The sequence below is a fragment of the Dipodomys spectabilis genome, unplaced genomic scaffold (genome assembly GCF_019054845.1).
Source record: "Dipodomys spectabilis isolate Male_0828 unplaced genomic scaffold, ASM1905484v1 ptg000002l, whole genome shotgun sequence".
Classification (NCBI taxonomy): domain Eukaryota; kingdom Metazoa; phylum Chordata; class Mammalia; order Rodentia; family Heteromyidae; genus Dipodomys; species Dipodomys spectabilis.
The window spans coordinates 18,724,578-18,745,843 of NW_024870679.1; the positions used below are offsets into that span (position 1 = coordinate 18,724,578).

The window sequence follows — 21,266 nt, forward strand, 5'->3', positions numbered from 1 at the left end:
GACAACAAGGGTCTTTGATGTTTTTTTCCTGAGGCTCTCCGCCCACCTAGCCTTCCTCTGGGTGGGGCCACAGTTTATCTGCTCTGCAGCCCTCCTTCCCGTCCGCCCTTCTTGTGGTCTGGGCGCGGGGCAGAGGCTGCTGACCACGCTGGCCGGCAGGGAGGCCGGAGGCTGGCAGGGAGGCCAGCGCACTGGGTTGACTGGGAAGTTTGTCAGAGTTTCTAGCTGCTCAGGTCTCAGCCAGCTGACAGGAAACAGGCCAGAGGTCACATGAACTGAGACCACACACCCCTGTTAAATACATCAGCTTTTAAATCAATCTTTGTTCAAAGTCCAGTGAGTTCCAAGACCTGTGCTGTCCACAGAGAATTCCTCAGTGACAGGAGCAATTCCTTCTATCCCAGGTAAGAAGGCCTCGGCTCAGCCCTGACCTACCTGTTTTCTGTCGTTCCCTTTGCCTTCTTCTTTGGTACATAGTGGGCAGCCTCGGGCCGAAGAGAAGCCCGTGGGGGAAGGCCAGACCCTTTGAGGGGGGTGGTAGATTGGGGTGAGGGGTAAACTGAGAGATTGTCCTCCCTCTACAACTTTTTTGTTTGGCTTTGCTTGGCTTGAACTTGGGGCCTGATCCCTTGTCCTTTAGCTTCTCCATTCAAGGCTGGTGCTCTACCACTTGAGCTTCACTTTTCGCTTTTCTTGCTGATTAATGGAAGATAGGAGTCTTACAGACCTTTTTCCTGCCCTGGCTAGCTTTGAACCAGGATTTTTCAGAGCTCAGCTTCCTGTGGTGTAGCTAGGGTGACTGGCGTGAGCCACCTTCGCCTCAGATCTTTGTAATTGGATTTCTAGCCAAGGGCTCCTCCGTTGTAAATACTTATGTCAGAATTGATCCTGCTGTGAAGATACGGGTTGGTTATACAAGAGGAATGTGTTTCTCTCCATTTACTAAGATTTCCACAACGGGGTGTCAAAGCTCTCAGTCCTGTATTAAGAAGTCCCAGGGCCCTGCCTGCTTCTGACCCTAGTTATCTGGTCACATAAAACCTATATTCAAGCTGGGCACCAGCAGCTCACGCCTGTAATCCTAGCTACTCAGGAGGCTGAGATCTGAGGATCACGGTTCAAAGCCAGCCCGGGCAGGAAAGTGTGTGAGTCTCTTATCTCCAATAAACCACCAGAAAACTGGCTCAAGCGGTACAGTGCTCACCTTGAAGAGCTGAAGAGCGCAGGGACAGCGCCCAAGCCCAGAGTTCAAGCCCCACGATGGACAAAAACAAAACAAAACAAAAAAACCCACCTATATTCATCGGCTGGGAAGATGGCTTAGTGGTAGAGTGCTTGCCTAGCATGCATGGAGCTCTGGGTTCAATTCCTCAGGACCATATAAACAAGTGGCTCAAGTGGTAGAGTGCTAACCTTGAGCAAAAGAAGCTCAGGGTCAGTGCCCAGGCCTTAACTTCAAGCCCCAGGACTGGCAAAAACAAAAAAAAAAAAACCTATATTCATTGTTTCCTGCACCCATAGTTCAGGGACTTTGAGTTTGCAGGTTTGCATATTATAACTAAATCAATGACTTAAGATCTTCGACTCTTCTGCAGGGTCTCTGTACCATTCAATAGGAAGCTGTCAATAATGACATCTAGAGCGCTGGCTAGGCAGCTGCTTCTCATCTGGTGGGAAGACAACCAGACCAAGTTTATGGTTCAGTTGTTTGTGCCAAGCCATTAAAGTTACTTAGCCACCTGGAGCCTCCAGGTTATCATTGTTAAATGAAGGCCTGCCGCTGTTCCCCAGGGTTGTTTGGAAAATCAAATCGTAAATCCTTTTTCTTCATGCTGTCACTGGGACTTGAACTCAGGGCCTGGATGCTTTCCCTTAGCTGTCTCCACTCAAGGCTGGCACTCTACCACTTAAGCCACAGCTCCACTTCAGGCTTTTTGGTGGTTAATTAGAGCTAGGAGCCTTGTGGACTTTTCTTCCTGGGCTGGCTTTGAACCACAATCCTCAGATCTCAGCCTCCTGAGTTGCTTGGATTACAGGCCTAAGCTGCTGTGCCCTGCTCACCCTGGTTATTTTGATGCCACTGCTCAGGAGAGGAGGCTGAAGAATCTGCTGCCGCTGTCAGGTCAGGTCTCAGGTGTGATTGAGTTGAAATGATTCCCATGTTTGCAGCGTGGGACACTGGGTAAGAGTAGCAGCTGGACTTGAACATGCTTTGCCCCAAGCAACTCCTTCCCTTGGATTCCATGAGGGACCCTCCCCCCCACACACACTTTCTTAAGCTGTTTGGTGGGTTTATCAGAGACCAGTGGGTGGGCGCATGGGCACTGGAGTGGGAAGTGTGTCCAGTTGAATCTTCCTCCCTTAGCAAAGGAGCTGATGGTCCTGGCTGCTTGCATTGTGAGGGTATAGTCTCAGGGCGTGGCAATGGGCTGGGCCTAGTGCATGGACTGTTGGTGGTGGCCAGAGCTGGACCAGGGGACGGCCTCCTCTCCTGCTTACTTGATGGCAGATGGAGATCCATCCTGGGCTCCAGCAGCTTCTGAAGCTTCAAACCTGGGAACACAAACTCATGCTGGGGCCCAGAGCTCACGCCTGTCATTCTAGCTATTCAGGAGGCTAAGATCTGAGGGTTTGGGTTTGAAGCCAGTCGCCATGGGAAAGTCCATGAGACTCTTGCACACACGCACACACACAGATCAGGTTAGGCTGTGAATTTAGGCTTGTGTATTACACAGAGAGGAATGTTAGGGTTCACGTCAAATGTCCCTATTCCTTACGAGCAGACACCACAGCTCCCCTCGGTCCTCACCTGCCTCGAAGGAGCTATTCAATACATCCGTGGGAGCCCCAGGGTTTAGGGGATCGTTTATTTTTCTATGGTTCCACCCAGATGTTTGTGGGCTTTTTGGTTTTTGTTTGTTTTTGCACCACAAGTGAGACTTGAACTCATGGCGTGCTTGGATAATCTTGCTTCAAGGCTGGCGCTCTACCACTGGAGCGCCAACTTCACTTTTGATCTTTTACTGGTTAATTGGAGATGAGTTTCCCAGAATTTTCTGCTTGGAGTGGCTCTAAACCTTGATCCTCTGCTCTCGACCTCCTATGCAGGCAAGACCACAGGTGTGAGCTACTAGTGCATATCATCAGATCATCTCTTTTGTTGTTGTTTTTTTTTTGTCGGTTGTGGGGCCTGTACTCTGGGCCTGAGCACTGACAGCTCTACCACTTGAGCCAGAGCACCACTTCCAGCTTTTTCTGCTTATGTAGCGCTGAGGAATCGAACCCAGGGCCTCATGCATGCAAAGCAAGCACTCTACCACTGAGCCACTTTCCCAGCCCAGAGCTTCATCTCTTTTTGCCATACTCATGTACTCTGGTTGTTCTGAGCCATCTCATTTCCTGAGACCTCCTGTTTCTTCTACCTGGGGTTGTCTTCTTCTCCCCCTTCTATGTGTCCCCATAACACCCTGTTCCCAGTGCCTGGGAAGTTGGAACCCCCTACCTTTGAATCCAGGATGGATTTATGCCAACAACTAGGTAAAACCAGCTTAACTTTTCAGTCCTTTTTTTTCCCCCATAGTTAAATGGCCTATTCAGATGATTTCAGAACTCATCACAAGTTTGCAGGTTGGTTCCTAGAGCCTAGTAAAAGCTCCATGACTGTGGATCAGAATAAAGCATTCTAAATGTTTCAGTATCATTCTCTGCCATTGTTTAGTAGTTACATTTTTAACCCTTCCCCCTGGACTTTGAGCTCCTAGGAGACAGGACTGCATCTAAAGTGGGCTCAACCCTGATGGCTGTTCTATCTGCAAGCATCAAATAGATCTTATCTGCCTGAGACTTGAGGATCCACAGTTCAAAGCCAGACTGGGTAGAAATGTCCATGAAGTCTTATCTCCCATTAACCAACAGAAAGCCAGTAGTGCAGCTATGGCTCAAGCTATGCCTCAGCCTTGAGTGGAAAAGCCAAAGGAGTTCAAGCCCCAGTACTAGCACAAAGTAAATGAACTATCCCTTGTTGAACAGATAAATGATGTTTAAGACTCAAAAGATGAGTGATCTGGCCTGGGAATGTTGCTCTGTGGTAGGATGCTTGCCTTGCATGCATGAAGCCCTGGATTCGATTCCTCAATACCGCATTCATAGAAAAGGCTGGAAGTAGCGCTGTGGCTCAAGTGGTAGAGCGCTAGCCTTGAGCAAAATTTGAACTGTAGCTCACAAATGGGAAGATCTTGGATTTATTCTCTGGGGGAAAATGTTTACTTAGTAACTACCATGAGTAAGAACCCACAGTGGAAAGTTCCAGGCACAGTTTGTGGCCAGAGCAAAAGGCAGCCCTGGAGCTATGATGTAAGCAGTAGAGGAGCCTGGTGGACTGGCTGAGCCTCAGGGCCTTAGCAAGGAGTCCAGACATTTTGGGGGGGGGGGGGACGGGGCAGAAGGGGTACTGATACTTTAACTTTATTTGCTCAAGCCTTGAGCTCTACCATTTGAGCTACACCTCCACTGATAGAGCTTTGCTGTTTAATTAGAGATAAGAGTCTCCTGAACTTTCCTGCCTGGCCTGGCTTTGAACTGGGATCCTCAGATCCCTTTGAACTGTTATCCTCAGCTGGATAACAGGCATGAGCCACCAGCACCTGGCTTGGAGTCTGGATTTTGATTTCTTGAATGATGTTTTCAAGGCTGACAATGGAGAAAACAAGATTGGGAAGTTTGGTGGGAGGCAGGAGGCAGTGGGGCAGGAGGACTTGGGGAACAAGCCGGACGTATGGAAACAATGAGGGGCGATCCAGTGCAAAAGGCCATATAAAAGATGCTGATTTGGAATGGGCTGGTGGCTCACACATGTAATCCTAGCTAATCAGGAGGCTAAGATCTGAGGATGGCCGCTCAAAGCCAGCCCACACAGACAAATTTGAAAGTCTATCTCCACTTAACCAGAAAAAAAAAAGAAATCCAGAAGTGGACCTGTAGCTCAAGTGGTAGAGCAGCAGCCTTGTGTGGAAAATTCAAGTAGCCAAAGCCCTGAGTTCAAGCCCCAGTATTGGCCCCCCCCAAAATAGAAGGTGCTCAGTTGGGGGTACCTCTCTCAGCCTGCCATGGGGCGGGGTGTATAGTTGCCTCCGTTACTCCTTCCATCATCAGCTCAGCTTCCGCACTCCATTCCTTCTCCCTCCTAAAACTGTTAGCTAAGCAACTAGTGTGTGAACTTTAGACTAGAGTCCTGCCATATAGTACAAAGTATTGTTTACGGTGGCCAGGGTAGGAGGGGTAAATGGACTTACTTTGTGATAAGCAGATTCTATTCTTTATCATTCAAGAGACATAAAAATTACTCACGGGGCCTCTGATCACTCATTTCTAGATAATTCTCAATACATTGATTCATTTATTTCCCCCATTTGATTTTTTTTAATGCCAGTATTGGAACTTGAACTCAAGGCCTGGTTGCTATTTCTTAGCTTTTTCAATCTACTTTTTTTGGGCACTCTACTACTTAAGCCAACATCTCTACCTCTGGCTTTTTGCTGGCTAATTGGAAATAAGAATCTCTCAAATTTGCTGAGGTTGGCTTTGAACCCTGATCCTCAGATCTCAGCCTCCTGAGTGGGGAGAAATCTAGGTGTGAGCCACCAGTGCCTGGCTCTGTTTGTTGTTTTTAAGACAAGTTCTTGCTATGTGGACAGGCCTAGAGTTTGTGGTTTTTGGCTTCAGCCTCTTGAAGGCTGGCATTCTAGATGTGGATTGCCAAACTCACTCTCATTTCTCCCACTTGAAATCTGTCACTGGCCAAACAGCAACGGTGACAAGGGAGAAGTAGAGCTATCACAAGTTTTGGTCATCCTTCTGTTTTTGATATTATTGAAAGTAAATATACTTGATTGTGTGGTTTCCCAATAGGATGCTTTCAGGCCACTTCAGTGTGCCATCTTAATGAAAACTATCGATGTGTGTGCTCTAGGAAACACTTTCTGCAGAAGGATGAAATGGAATTGCTTTCACGTTTTTGTTAGTACCGAGTGCCTGGGGCGGGGAAGGGAGGGAGAGTGGGGAGTCGAAGTCTGGGCCTCATGTCTGTGGACAGGGCAGTTATTATAGCATTTGACTCATGCTCTCTACACTTTCATTATTTTTGGCATATGGTCTTGTATTTATGCCCAGGCTGGCCTGGACCATCATCCTCCTATTTAGAATTTCTTTGTAGCTGGAATAAAAGACCCATCCATCTATTGGTTGAGATAGGGTCTTGTTAACGCTTCCCCCCCCCTTTTTTTTTTTTTTTGCCTAGGCTGGCCTTGCACAATGATCCTTCCGATTCTGCCTCCCAAAGAAAGAGCTGGGATTGCAAACATGAGCACTATCCTTGAGCAAAAGAGATCAGGGACAGTACCCAGGCCCTGAGTTCAAGCCTCAGGACTGGCAAAAAATAAAATAAATCCAGAAGTGGTACTGTGGCTCAAGTGGTAGAGTGCTAGTCTTAAGCACAAAAGCTCAGAGACAGAACCTACGTCTTGAGTTCAAGCCTCAGGAAGAACCAGCACACACACACACACCACCACCACCACCACCACCAACAACAACAACAACAAACAACAAGGAAAGGGGAAAAAAAACCAAAGAATGGATCCCATATCTTCACACAGCTAGCAGACAACACGAAATCAAAACCAGATTTAGCTTTATTATGATCATTAATATAATTTTTTGGCTCTGACCCTGGCTGGGGCCGATCTGCCTGCTGCTGGCAGCTAGTCCTGGGTGGTTGGAATATGGAAATCTGGGCTGTGGCCTGGCCTGCCTGATGTCATCTCTGCATAGAGAAACCTGGCTGCCGAGTTTATCCGCTCTTTCACCTCCGCTGTCACCTTCATTCTGTTTTCCCAGCTTCTAGGCCAAGTCAGGCCTTGGTCACAGGTGATGCACATTGCAAAAGCCTCTTACCTCGCCTCCTTCCAGGGCATCGTTGCCATTCTTGGCACCCGACTCTGGTCTTGCCATTCTTCATCTGTGTATGTATGTGTGTGTGCGCACATGTGCGTGCATGCGTGTGCTGGTATTGGCACTCAGGGCTTTGTGCTCTCATGTGCCTTTTTTTTTAATGAAAGCTGGTGCTCTACCACTTGAGCCACCCCTCCACTCCTGGCTTTTTTGTTGGTTAATTGGAGTCTCATGGGATTTTCTTCCCAGGCCAGCTTCTAAGCGTCATCCTCAGCTCTCAGCCTCCTGAGTAGCTAGGATCCTAGGCATGAGCCCCCAGGGCTGGCTAGCATGATGAGCTTTTAAGGCACTTAGGCTTGGGAGGTTGGCCTCCTCCCCAAAGTCATGGCTGAAGGTGGTTTTCATCTGCTCCATTCCGTCGTCTTGTCTGCGCCGGCTGCTGAGGTGTCTGCACGGCGTGAGCCAGGGCCTCCGCCGGCCCTGCTGCCACCTTGGCTTCGGCAGTGAGTGAAGCGAGCTCAGGGTGGTTAATGAAGACTCCTTCTAACATTGCCATTCTCCATGACCTCTGAAGCGGGCATAGCGGGGTGTGGCGGGGCGGGACGTCAGGCCAGAGGTTCTAGGGTTCAGGGCTGGAGACTGGCGGTTCTTGGAGGGCAGGGCCTGGAGAACCAGAGTCCTGTCCCTGACGGGGATCTCAGGAGCAACAAAGGTGGAGAACACAACTTAAAGGAGATGGTGAGGAGTAAGAGACAATGAACCCCACCTGGCTCAGCTTTCCAATCCCATGATTGATTTCTGCTAAGGAGTTCTGTTTCTATGAGGTGTATCTGCTCACACAGAGAAGGCTTTGGAGCAGATGGGCCAACTCAAAATTAAGGAGGTGACAGAAGACCCTTTGTGTGTGTGTGTGTGTGTGTGTGTGTGTGTGTGTGTACGTACATGTGTACGCGCACACACACTGGGTCTTGAACTCAGGGCTTCATCTTCTCGCTTGGCTTTTCCCCTCACGATTGATGCTCTTGCCACTTGAACCACAGCTCCACTTTCAGCTTTTTGGTGGCTCATCGCAGATAAGAGCCTCACAACCTTTCCTTCCCTAGGCTGGCCTTGAACTGTGATCCTCCGATCTCAGCCTCTTGATTGATGATAAGCTAGGATTGATGGTAGGGGTGGGCCATCAGGTCCAGCTGTCTTTGGTTTTCTGAACAACATGGTCATTCCTGCCACTGGAGTGGCGGCTGAAGGACTAGGCTGGGCCGGGTGAGAGTCAGGTGAGTGGCTGGTGGGAGGCCGCCCGCCTGCCTTGTTCGCCTGGCTCTTTGGGCACAAAGGTCAGCGATGGTAATCTGCAATCTCCCTGGCGGCATATGGGGAGGCGGAATGCTCTGTGGACATTTCTCCACCTTGCCCCATGGGGTCGCTCTCTGGGAGGAAAGGACTCGGCGTTGGTTTTCTGCTGTGTGGTCCCTGAGACCGTGCTGAGCGTCCCAGGACCTCGCTCTGCAGCAGCGCCTGGTCTCCTGAGGCCGGGCTCCCTTAGCCATCGGCTGTGGTGAAGGGGACAATCTTGGGAAAGGAAGAGCCTTGGGGCCACCGGCCATTTCCTGCTTCCCTCCCTGCCCCACCTAAGACCTGGGACTTGAACTCAGGGCCTGGGCACTATTCCTGAGCTAGCACTTGAGCCACAGCACCACTTCCAGCTTTTTTCTGGGTATGTAGTACTGAAGAATGGAACCCAGGGCTTCATGCATGCTAGGCAAGCACTCTACCACTGAGCCGCCTTCTCAGCCCCATCTCCTGTGTTTTGAGGGTCCTGGTTCAAAGCCAACCTAGGCAGAGAAGTCCCATGAGACTGTTATCGCCAATTAAACAGGCAAAAAGCCAAAAGTGGAAGTGTGGCTCAAAGAGTAGATGCAAAAAAGCAAGAGGCATGAGGCCCTGAGTTCAAGCCCCAGAATCCTGTACAACCATCTTTCTCTACTGCTTCTCACGTGTCTCAAGCCACCTCCAAGCCCTGGCTTCTGCACTGAGCTGCTTCACGTCTCTCTCGTCCTGTCCTTTAGCAGACTCCTCTGGCCACAGCTCCGCTCAGGATTTTGCTTGTTAATTGGACATGAGACTCTCACGTATTTGTCTGCTAGGCTGGCTTTGAATGAGGATCCTCGGATCTCAGCCTCCTGAGTAGCTTGGATTGTATGTGAGCCACCGGTGCCTGGCTTGATTTTTCTTAAACTTTTTTTGGATCATGTGTTTAGACTTAAGTCCTTGTCCTCTTTGTCATTGTCATCGTCCTCCTCCTCATTTGAATTCAGGATTTTGCACTTGATAAGCAGATGCTTTGCTTTTTTTTTTTTTTTTTTTGCTTTAGTTATTTTTGCGTTTATGTCTGGACAGTGATCCTCCTATGAACAATTCCCATATAACTGGAATGACAGGTGTGTACAAACACATGTAGCTTTTTTTTTTTTTTTTTTTGATTGGTTGTGGGGCCTGAACTCAGCCTGGGCGCTGTCTGTAAGACTCTTTGGACTCAAGGCTAGCACTCTACCACTTGACCTAATTGGAGATAAGAGTCTTACAGGGACTTTTCTGCCTAGGCTGGCTTTGAACCTTGATCCTCAGATCTCAGCCTCTTGAGTAGCTAGCATGAGCCACCAATGCCTGGCACATCTAGCTTTTTTATTGGTTGAGATGGGATCTGTCAGACAAACTTTTTGCCCAGGCTGTCCTAGAACCACGATCCTCCTGAACTTTACCATTTATATCAGTTTATATCAGGATTGCATGTTTGAACCAATCACTCAGCTTGGACTTAATTTCTTTGGGGACAAGGAATGAAGAAGACTGGTTAGAGAAACTGAAATCAAAGCATCTGTGTCCAGTATCCAAATAGGCGGGCTTGAAGCTGAGAGGAGAAGGTCATCCTTACAGAAATAGATTTAGAAATTATGACAGGCCCTGGGCAGAGGCTCCCAGCCCTCAGAGCTGCTGCACTGCCGGGTGGGGGATGGGAACTGGAAGAGCAACCTCATCGGTGAGAGAGGACTAAAAATATTACTCCACGATTGGGCTGGGCAGGTGGCTCAGTGGTAAAGTGCTTGCCTCACATGCATGAGGCCCTGGGTTCTATTCTTCAACACCACATAAGCAGAAAAAGCTGGAAGTGGCGCTGGGGCTTAAGTGGTAGAGTGCTAGCCTTGAGCTGAAGAGCTGAGGAACAATGTCTAGGCCCAGAGTTCAGACCCCACGACAACCAAAAAAAAAATAAATAAAAATTACTCCACTAGCCAGGCGCTGGTGGCTCACGCCTGTCATCCTAGCTACTCAGGAGGCTGAGATCTGAGGATCGCGGTTCAAAGACAGCCCGCACAGGAAAGTCCGTGACACTCTTATCTCCCATAGACTACCAAATCCGATCTCCCATAAACTACGAAAAGGAGCCAGAAGTGGAGCTGTGGCTCAAGTGGTAGAGGATTAGCCTTGACCAAAGGAAAGCTTAGGACACACACACACATACACACACACACACAAAACCTCTTTTTTTTTTTTTTTTTTTCTGGACATGGGGCCTGAACTGTGGGCCTGGGTGCTGTCCCTCAGCTCAAGGCTAGCACTCTACCACTTGAGCCACAGCGCCACTTCCAGCTTTTTCTGCTTATGTGGTGCTGAGGAATTGAACCCAGGGCCTCATGCATGCAAGGCAAGCATTCTGCCACTGAGCCACCTTCCCAGCCCAACCCAGCACCATTTTCTTTCCCACAGATTTCTCCTTGATTTCCCCCCCACAGAAATGGCTACCACTTTCAACCCTCGAGAATGTAAGCTGTCCAAGCAAGAAGGACAAAGTTATGGCTTCTTCCTACGAATTGAGAAGGACACTGATGGTCACCTGGTCCGGGTGGTGGAGCAGGGGAGTCCCGCAGAGGAGGCTGGGCTCCTGGATGGGGACAGGGTCCTCAGGGTGAATGGCGTCTTCGTTGACAAGGAAGAGCATGTGCAGGTGAGGGGCCTCTGTGCTCTCTGGCGTCCGTTCAGCCTTCATGTCTCCCCTGATGATGTTGAGGTGGGGTCAGGGGAACTTGACTCTTTCTTGGCTGCCACCAGCAAGTTTATGCCATTATACTTTATGTTGGCCAGTCAGGTCCCCTATAGTTAACTGAGATTATATTTTAATTGTGTTGGGTCTAATATACATTATCTATTGTTATAGGCCAGAAACTCTGCTAGGCTATATATATATGTATATATATGTAGGTTTATTTATTTATTTGTGTGTGCATGCCAGGACTGGGGTTTAAACTCAAGGCCTCCTACTCTTGCTTAGCTTCTTTTACTTAACAATGTGGTCTGAGAAGGGTGGGGGGGGGGGAGGATGGGAAGGGGAAACAAAGGAGGAGGCTACAATGCTTGAGAAGAAATGTACTCATTATCTTGCCCATGTAATTGTAACCCCTCTGTACAGTATTTTCACAATAAAAAAAAAATTGAAAACAACAAAAAAAAAAGAATGTGCTCTGTCACAGCTCTGGTGAATTGGAGAGAAGAGTCTTTGGATTCGTCTGCCCAGGATGGCTTTGAATCAGAATCCTCAGATCTCAGCTTCCTGAGTAGCTAGGATAACAGGTGTGAGCCACATCAGCGCCTGGCCTTTATTAACGATCTTGTTAACCCGTCACCTCCCGAGGTATCTAGTACATTCGCTCAGCTAAATTACCTTGCTAATAGGTTAATGTAGTGGAGATTTGCAAAGGTCTGGCATTAGCTGCAGTTCTGCCAGATTCCCTTTTCAAGGCACCATGCCGCATCTCTTCTGAGACCTGGGAAGACCCGCAGGGCCAAGGCCCACAATCACCTCTAGTTTGTTGCTGTTTTGTGATGGCTTCCTAACAGTGCCAGGGCCCCAGCCTCATCTCCCCTGGATTGCTGTGGTGGAGGTGGCTGGAGCCCCATCTGCTTGTGAACAGGGAGTAAGATCACCAGGGCCTCCAGTACCAGATAGAGAGCAGGCACCAGGGGCTCACGCCTGTAATCCTAGCTACTCAGGAGGCTGAGATCTGAGGATGGCAGTTTGAGTCCAGCCTAGGCATCAATGTCCTTGAGACCCTTATTTCCAATTAACCAGCAAAAAGCCAGAACATGAGATGTGTCTCAAGGGGTAGAGAGCCAGTCTTGAACAAAAAAAGCTAAAGGGCAGAGCCTGGGCCCTGAGTTCAAATCCCAGTTCTGGCACAAAAAAAAAAGAAAAAAAGAAAAAGAAAAAAATTCCTTTGGGAAAATTTCTCTTGCCTCCTAGGTTGTGGACCTTGTCCGAAAGAGTGGGAATTCAGTGACTTTACTTGTTCTGGATGGGGATTCCTATGAAAAAGCCATCAAAAAACAGGTGGACCTGAGAGAGTTGAGCAGCAGCCAGAAGGAGCTGGATTCGAACAGCAGGAAAACGGCCGCGGTGATCAATGGAGGGGCACAGACTTGGACGAGGCCACGGCTCTGCTACCTGGTGAAGGATGGAAACAGCTATGGCTTCTCTCTGAAAACGCTGCAAGGTGAGTGAGGGCCGGGCATGGCCAGCCGCCTGGCAGAAGGCCAATGACCTGTCTTCTCCACTAGCAGACGCCTCACAGTCGCCCTCCTCCTGCACAGTTATGTAAAGTCATGGACTGAGGGATCTGGATGCTGGAAAGCTGCAAGGCATGCTGGGCACTCTTGTCTGCTGGTGCTTTCAGGCTGACCCTTTGAAGGCAAGAGTGACAGAGCTGATGATTACTTATTTGTCTGTGCCAGTGCTGCGGCTTAACTCAGGCCTAGGCGCTGTCCTTTACGTTTTTTTCATTCAAAGCTGGTCCTCTCCCCCTTGTGCCACAGCTCTGTTTCCAGCTCTTTGCTGGTTATTGGGCGATGAGTCCCATCTCATAGATTTTACTGTCCTGGCTGGCTTTGAATGGTGATCCTCAGCTCTGTCTCCTGAGTAACTAGGATCACAGGCGTGAGACACCAGTGTTTGGCTGTTTATACTTTTCTAGCTCCTTTGAAGTGAAAGGGAAGCAATAGAAATGAGATTCTTCATAAAAGCTACCTTTGTTTTTGGCCAGTACTGGGACATGAACTCAGGACCTTTATCTTTTGCTTGGCTTTTTTTGGGGGCGGGGAGGGGTCCGGCTGTGGGGCCTGAACTCTGGGCCTGGACGCTGTCCCTCAGCTCTTCAGCTCAAGGCTAGCGCTCTACCACTTGAGCCAAAGCACCACTTCCGGCTTTTTTTTTCTTTTTGCTTATGTGGTGCTGAGGAATTGAACCCAGGGCCTCAGGCATGCAAGGCAAGTGCTCTACCACTGAGCCACCTTCCTAGCCCCTTGCTTGGCTTTTTTGTTTAAGGCTGGTACTCTACCACTCAAGCCACAGCTCCATTTCTGACATTTTGCTGGTTAATTGGAGATAAGTCTCATGAATTTTTCTGCCCAGGCTGGATTTGAACCTCAGATCTCTTAGTAAGGAATAAGAGTAGACTGAAATATAAGTATGTTGAAAGCACTACCAGCATTTCATTAACACCTAAGCTATACTACCTGTACTCAGGCATGCCTCTCCCTTGCCCCTGTGTCCTGGGGCTTGAACTCCATCCAGGCTTCGGCACTGTCCCTGAGCCTATGTTCAAGGCTAGCACTCTACCACTTGAGCCACAGCACCACTTCTGACTTTTTCTGAGTAGTTCATTGGAGACAAGATTCTCATGGACTCCATGGACTTTTCTGCCTGGGCTGGCTTCACACCTCGATCCTCAGATCTCAGCCTCCTGAGTAGCTGGGAGACATCTCTTGGATGTGAGGGGTTAGTGGGAGGAGGGTGGGAAAGGGGAGGGCACAGTGGGTGGACACAGCATCACATTCGGTGTGTGTATGAACATGAAAGCAGGACACTTGCTGTGGCTGATGGGGAGGGCGAGGTGCCAGGGGACAGCGATGGACATCGATGGACCCCATTATGTGCCGATTTAGAATACATAGCTCTGGAAACAGTGCTCAGTAGAGATACGCATGCTAAGCACTCACTATCTTTTGATGATAGACAGCAGCTGTGGGGCTGAGTTAGCTCTAAAATGGGAAATTCTAATTTCACCCTGTGGGGGGAAAAGCCTTTGTGAGTGGACTTGCAGGCTCTTCCATGACACAGCCTTCACGCTCGGCTCTCTCCCAGGCAAAGCGGGGATCTGCATGACCGACATCACCCCTCACGGCGTGGCTATGAAAGCAGGGGTCCTGGCCAATGACTACCTGATCGAAGTGAACGGAGAGAATGTAGAGAAGGCCAGTCATGAGGAAGTGGTGGAGAAGGTAAGCAGACCCTAGGGGTGCTGTGCCTGCCCTTGCTGCTCAAGTCATAGAACTGGTGGGCAGGGCATGGGATGGACTGAAGATGAGTCTCATGAGCTGGTTCTTCATATTAAGAGAGCTCGGCTGGCAGCATTTGCTGCTGTCACAGTTGCTGGTTCACACTGGTCATCCTAGCTACTCAGGAGGCTGAGATCTGAGGATCACAGTTCCACTTCTTTGGCGGGGGGTCCGGTCCTGGGGCCTGAACTCTGGGCCTGGGCACTGTCCCTCAGCTATTCAGCTCAAGGCTAGCGCTCTACCACTTGAGCCACAGTGCCACTTTCGCCTTTTTTCTTTTTGCTTATGTGGTGCTGAGGAATCGAACCCAGGGCCTCATGCATGCAAGGCAAGCGCTCTACCACTGAGCCACCTTCCCAGCCCCTGAGGATCACAGTTCAAAGCTAGCCTGTGTGGGAAAGTCTGTGAGAGTCTTATCTCAAAATGAACCAGTAAAATGCCAGAAGTGGAGCTGTGGCTCACATGGTGGAGCTCTAACCTCGAGGGTAAAAAGTCAAGCAAGAAGATGAGGCCACGAGTTCAAGTCCCACTGTGGGCACACACATGAAAAAAGGAAAACCAACCATAGAGAAGTGAAGATAAATGACCAGTTCAGCTCAGCCATGCAGCCCCTGCTTCCTGGGACTGAGGCAAGAGACACCCCAGCCACGTCTGTGGGGTCTGGGTGGCTTCTCATCTATTTATGTGTGTGTTGTAGGTGAAGAAGGCCGGAGGCCGCATCGCCTTCTTGCTTGTGGACCAGGACACATACAAGCGCCACAGTGAACAGAAGATGCCATTCCACAGGGATGCCGCCAGCCTGGAGCTGCTGCCCCAGCAGCCGCGTGTGGTGGAGATGAAGAGAGGGAGCAACGGCTACGGCTTCTACCTGAGAGCAGGCCCTGAACACAAAGGTGAGATGTGAGAGGGCCCTGTGGACTCCAGCCCCCCCCCCCCGCCCCCCATGCACACTAGAACCACCACACAGAACCAGGAAGCACACACAACTCCGCTTCTATGCCACATGCAGCACTGGAAGCCAAGGTTGTTCTTTGCATTTCTTTGTGCTGGTCCTGGGGCTTGAACTCAGGGCCTCACAGTGTCATCAGCTTTTTTTGCTAGAGGCTAGTACTCTACCACCTGAATCACAGCTCTACTTCTAGCTTTTTGATGGTTAATCAGAGATAAAGCTCATGGACTTTCCCGCCTGGGCTAGCTTCAAATTGTGATCCTCAGATCTTAGCCTCCTGAGTAGCTGGGATTGCAGGTGTGAGCCACTAGCTCACAACTTTGTATTCAGCATGCCTTTTCTATTTTCTTCACCAGAGTTCCTCTGGACTCCAGCAGAGATCCCCGCTTATTTGCTTAGGGTCTTTTCTGATTTTTTTTGTCTGTGTGTGGGGGGAGGGTAGGTCAGATCATCAAGGACATAGATTCTGGAAGTCCAGCAGAGGCGGCTGGCTTGAAGAAGAATGACCTGGTGGTGGCGGTGAATGGTCAGTGTGTGGAAGGCTTGGATCATGATAGTGTGGTGGAGATGATTAGAAAGGGCGGCGAGCAGACCTCACTGCTGGTGGTGGACAAGGACACAGACAGCATGTACAGACTGGTAAGCAGCACAAGAAGTCCTACAGCGCCGGCGGGCCCAGCTAGTTATGCCCTCAGACTTCAGGCTGTTCTTACTTAGTTCTCCAAATAGGAAGGGGTCGGAATGCAAGGCATGAAGGCTGAGCTGAGGCTCACAGGGATACTCATAAGAGAATGCTAAGTGGTTACTGAGTTTTAAATCCTCAGACTGGTGAGTGCGATTTTTGAAAGGATTCATTTTTTTTTTTTTTTTTTTTGTCGGTTGTGGGGCTTGGACTCTGGGCCTGGGCGCTGTCCCTGTGCTCTTCAGCTCAAGGCGAGCACTCTACTGCTTGAGCCACAGCACTTCCGGTTTTCTAGTGGTTTATTAGAGATAAGAGTCTCACAGACTTTCCTGCCTGGGCTGGCTTTGAACCGTGATCCTCAGATCTCAGCCTCCTGAGTAGCTAGGATTACAGGCGTGAGCCAGCGATGCCTGCCAAGGATTCAATTTTTGTATGTGTGTTTGTACTGGGGCTTGAACTTGGGGGCTCATGCTGTCACTTTGCTCTTTTTGTTCAAGACTGGTACTTACATGCCTCCACTCCCCAGAATTTTTTTTGCCAGTCCTGGGGCTTGAACTCAGGGCCTGGGCTGCTTTGTCCCTGAGCCTCTCTCTGCTCAAGGCTAGTGCTCTACCACTTGAGCCACAGCACCACTTCCAGCTTTTTTTGTGTGGTATTAAGGAATGGAACGCAAGGCTTCATGCATGCTAGGCAAGCACTCTACCACTAAGCCACCTTCCCAGCCCTGCCCAGAGTTCTTTACTAGCTTACTTCATGCATACAGAGCCCTCTAACCAGCCTCTATCTCTTATTCCTGGTTGGGGTAGGAGAGAAATTTGACAGCCTGCCACCAGACATATGTGGGTGTGTGGAACACATATGCCACCCTGCCTATTCAAGCAGCACCTTTCATGAGTGTTCTGTTGTCCCCTTTGATGTTCAAAAGGCTCGATTTTCTCCGTTTCTCTACTACAAAAGTCAAGAACTGCCCAATGGCTCCGTCACTCAGCCCCCGGCTCCGCCCTCTGCTCCTCCTAATGTGTTAAGTCCAGCTCCACTCTCTGCTCCTCTGAACGAGTCAAGTCCAGAAATGACAGAGGAAGAAGATCCTAAGCCGAGACTCTGCAGGCTGGTGAAGGGGGACAATGGCTATGGCTTTCACTTAAATGCGATTCAGGGTGTGCCCGGCTCCTTCATCAAAGAGGTACGTTCATCTGGCTCCTGCAGCCCAGCTAGGAGAGGCTCAACTCCCTCGCCCGTTGACTGCTTAATAGAAAGGTCACACTGGAGGCCCAGGTCACGGGGTCCAGACATGCTCAGTCCTATACACTTCCAGTCAGGGTGTGGGAAGACCAAGCCTTTTCTTCCCCAAGTTGTCCCTCTGAGGCTTTCAGATTGAACTCAGTGACAATCACCCCTGATCGAGGGTTGTTTACTTGTTGTGTTTGGCCTAATGCCTCTACCTGGCAGGTGGCTAGAAGATGGGTCATTCCTGTAGTGCTCAGTTTGGGATTCCGAAAGGGGATCCGAGATCTGAAGACAGAGCGTGACATGCAGCCAGCCGGCGACATGGTTCATGTGATCATGGCAGTTGGCGCTCTCAGAAGTAGAAAAGCATTCGAGAGTCCTTAACCTCTGTGCCTCAGCAAGAATAGTTGAAAATTAACTTTTTTTTTTTTTTGCCAGTCCTGGGGCTTGAACTCAGGGCCAAGGCCTTTTGCTCACTCAAGGCTAGCACTCTACCACTAGAGCCACAGCACCACTTCCAGCTTTTTCTGTGTATTTGGTACTGAGGAATGGAATCCAGGGCTTCATGCATGCTGGGCAAGCACTCTACCACTGAGCCTCCTTCCCAGCCCAAGAATGAACTCTTAACCTGTGCTGGGGGCTCACATCTGTAGTCCTACAGGAGGCAGATCTGAGGATCACGGTTCCAAACCAGCTCAGGCCAACAAAGTCCATGAGACTCTTACCTCCACAATTAAGCAGCAAAAAGCCAGAAGTGGCAGTGTGACACACAAAAAAAGGATTAAATTCTGAACTCCCTCTCCCCCACCAGAAAGGGAGCTAGTCAGACACGCCTTTCCTCTGTTTGGAAGTGACACCCCAGATCCTCTGCCCCTAGGTACAGGAAGGAGGCCCCGCGGCCCTGGCGGGGCTGGAGGACGGCGATGTCATCGTGGAGGTGGATGGGGAGAATGTGCTGGATGCGCCCTACGAGATGGTGGTGGACAGGATCCAGAGCAGTGGGAAGGACGTGACACTCCTGGTCTGTGCGCGGAAGGCCTACAATTACTTCCAAGCAAAGAAGATCCCTATCGTCTCCTCCATGGCCGACCCGCTGGATGCCCAGCCTGATGCCCAGGCGGAATTACCGGCGGAGCCAGAGCCTGGCTTATGCGGGGCGAGAGAGCGAGTGAGTGGCCGTCACTGGCCTTTGGTCGTCTAGAGCAGAGCAGAGCAGAGCACGCCGGCGGTGTGTTGCACATACCTGTGGCTACCAGGTTTTCTAAAATATTAGGAAACAATGAATATAGATAACCAACACATCAGATTATTATAGAGAAAAGGTAGTCTAAGGGCATTTTCTTTTCTTTTCTTGATACTGGTACTGGGGCTTGAACTCAGGGCCTTTTAATCTTGCATGGCCCTTTGGCTGAAGGCTGGCACTATACCACTTGACCAACACCTCCACTTGTGGCTTTTCTCATGGACTTTCCTGACCAGGCAGACTTCCAATCTGATGCTCAGATCTCAGCCTCCTGAGTAGTTAGGACAACAGGCAGGAGCCACCAGTTCCTTGTAAAGGTCAAGTTTCTTATTTTCATAACATGCTGTGAGACCGCCACAAGAAGCTGAGTCAGTCTTCCTGTTTCCAAATTCTGGTTGTGACACTGATCAGTTTCTTACCTAGAAAAGAGGGATAATTCGGAGGACTATTATCAGAATTATATTGGATGATTAAAATGCTAAAACAGTATCTGCCTCCTTGGGAAAAAAAACTAGAGGTTATTAAGGACAGGCATTATAGCCTTTTTTAATTTTTTTTTTTTGGTCAGTCATGGGGCTTGAACTCGGCCTGGGCGCTGTCCCTCAGCTCTTTAGCTCAAGGCTAGTGCTCTACCACTTGAGCCACAGCACCACTTCCGGCTCTATTTATGTAGTGCTGAGGAATCGAACCCAGGGCCTCATGCATGCAAGGCAAGCGCTCACTCTACCACTGAACCACTTTCCCAGCCTGCATTATAGCCTTATGAGGACAGATGAAGCGTTTTCCTGTATATATTGGATTATACGTTTTTATTTTTTGGTGTCATGTCTAGGCCAGCATCCTATTATTTGATCCATGCTACTAATCCAGATAAATTTTTTGGTGAGTCTGTTTTATTTTTGTCCAATTTTTCATATATAAACTTGGGGTCCAAGTTCGTAAAGGAAACGATGTCCAGAGTCTAAAAGTTTCAGTATGCTCTTTCTTACCTTTATATTAATTTATACTGATTGGTGGTATGAACAGGTAATGTAATGAATACACAAAATGGTCCTTACCTTGTATTCTGGAAAGCTTAACACAAAGTATTCTTTTTTTTTTTTTTTGTCGGTCGTGGGGCTTGAACTCTGGGCCTGGGCGCTGTCCCTCAGCTCTTCAGCTCAAGGCGAGCGCTCTACCACTTGAGCTACAGCGCCACTTCCGGTTTTCTGGTGGTTTATTGGAGATAGGAGTCTCACGGTCTCTCCTGCCCGGGCTGGCTTTGAACCGTGATCCTCAGATCTCAGCCTCCTGAGTAGCTAGGATTACAGGCGTGAGCCACCAGCCCCCAGCTTCACAAAGTATTTCTTATTGTTTTAAAAACAAAAAAGCTACTACTTCTCAAGTTGGGCACTGGTGGCTCACGTCTGTATTCCTAACTACGCAGGAGGCTGAGATCTGTGGATCTCACTTGGAAGCTGGCCTGAGGAGACACACCTGTGAAACTCTTATCTCCAATTAACCAGTATAAAGGCTTGAAATCAGGGGAGTGGCTCAAATGGTAGACAGCCAGCCTTGAGTGAAAGAGCCAAGCAAGATCATAAGGTAATGCCCCAGTACTGGTATAAAAAAGAAATGAAATCAAACTACAACTTCTTTATTGGAGGTCAAATATGAAACTAAAGCCAGATGTAGGTAGCTCACACCTGTAATCCCAGCTACTCAGGAGACTGAGATCTAAGGATTGCAGTTAGAAGCCCAGGCAGGAGAGTCTGTGAGACTCTTATCATCAATTAACCACCAAAAGACAGAGTGGAGCTGTGGCTCAAGTGGGAGAGTGATAGCCTTGAGCAAAAAAACTCAGGGACAGTACTCAGGCTCTGAGCACACACACACACACACACACACACACACTCACTCACTCACTCACTCACTCCTAACAGCCTGTTTTCTTCTGCGCAGGCCCAGAGCACAGGCTCACATTTGTCTTCCCAGTCTGAAGATACAGAGCTGTGAAGAGAATGAGCAACGGCTTTGGCTGGTACGGTTCCTGTGAAATACCTAGAAACTGCTTTCTCAGGACATGAGCCACCACCAGCTCGCTGTCCATGAGAGAACATTGGAAACCACCATGCGTGGCTGCCTTGTGCTTTCCTCTCCTGACAGGCTGGTTTATTTATGGTCATCTTTGGAAGGTTGAAGGCAGGAGCCAGATCCTTTTTATGTGAAATCTTCCAAGCTTTGGCTTTACATTTCCGTTTGATGATACTTCTTTCTTCTGTAGATTCTTTCAGCATCAAAGATGATTTATATCTGTATGTTAAAGTATTAGCAGATGGTACTATTGAAATTGTAACAGTGTTAAGATTGCCATAATAAATACCATGAAAATTCCTTTTGAACTGCTCACGTTTTCTGGTTGGCTTGTGTAACTTCACTAATACTTTTAGAGAAACTGTTTTTTGGTGCTGGTACTGTGGCTTGAACTCAAGGGCCTTCGTTTTTCACTCAGGGATGGTGCTCTACTACTTGAGCCACAGCTCAGCTTCTAGCTTTTGGCTGGTTAATTGAAGATAAATAAGAAGCTCACAAACCTTTCTGCCTGAGCTGGCTTTGAACTGCAAGTCTCAGATCTCAGCCTCCTGTGTTGCTAGGAGATAGGCATGAACTACCAATGCCAGGCTACTGGATAACATTTTTATGCTTTAATCTTCATTTGCTTTCTAGAATCCTGGACATGATACAGGAATAACATCTTAGTACTAAAGAGATTTCTAGGGAATAAAATCCAATTTCCGTAAATCGCATTTGAGTAGTCTAAAAACTTTCCAACAGGGCTGGGAAGGTGGCTCAGT

General features: G+C 49.0%; 2 protein-coding genes across 5 annotated transcripts in view; one reads left to right on the plus strand and one right to left on the minus strand.

The window, feature by feature from the left end:
* The first annotated feature begins 332 nt into the window (after positions 1-332).
* Positions 333-20,813, plus strand: Pdzk1 (PDZ domain containing 1). 4 transcript variants are annotated; one of them, XM_042676450.1, is made up of 10 exons: positions 333-404; positions 10,737-10,948; positions 12,242-12,491; positions 14,138-14,274; positions 15,029-15,224; positions 15,723-15,919; positions 16,888-17,145; positions 18,067-18,357; positions 19,265-19,314; positions 20,374-20,813. In XM_042676450.1, the coding sequence occupies exons 2-9, from the start codon at positions 10,739-10,741 to the stop codon at positions 19,295-19,297; spliced, it is 1,572 nt and encodes a 523-aa protein (XP_042532384.1). In that variant the 5' UTR covers positions 333-404; positions 10,737-10,738; the 3' UTR covers positions 19,298-19,314; positions 20,374-20,813. The 4 variants fall into 4 exon arrangements, with proteins under 4 accessions (XP_042532384.1, XP_042532395.1, XP_042532368.1 ...); XM_042676461.1 differs by lacking the exon at positions 19,265-19,314 and having other exon boundaries at positions 12,242-12,348; positions 12,394-12,491; XM_042676434.1 differs by lacking the exon at positions 19,265-19,314.
* Positions 8,894-21,266, minus strand: part of LOC122105288 (Golgi pH regulator A) — a 44,651-nt gene continuing 32,278 nt past the window's right edge. The window contains exon 15 of the mRNA XM_042676481.1: positions 8,894-8,931. The gene's annotated coding sequence lies outside the window, so the exon portion shown is untranslated. The remainder of the gene's footprint in view (positions 8,932-21,266) is intronic.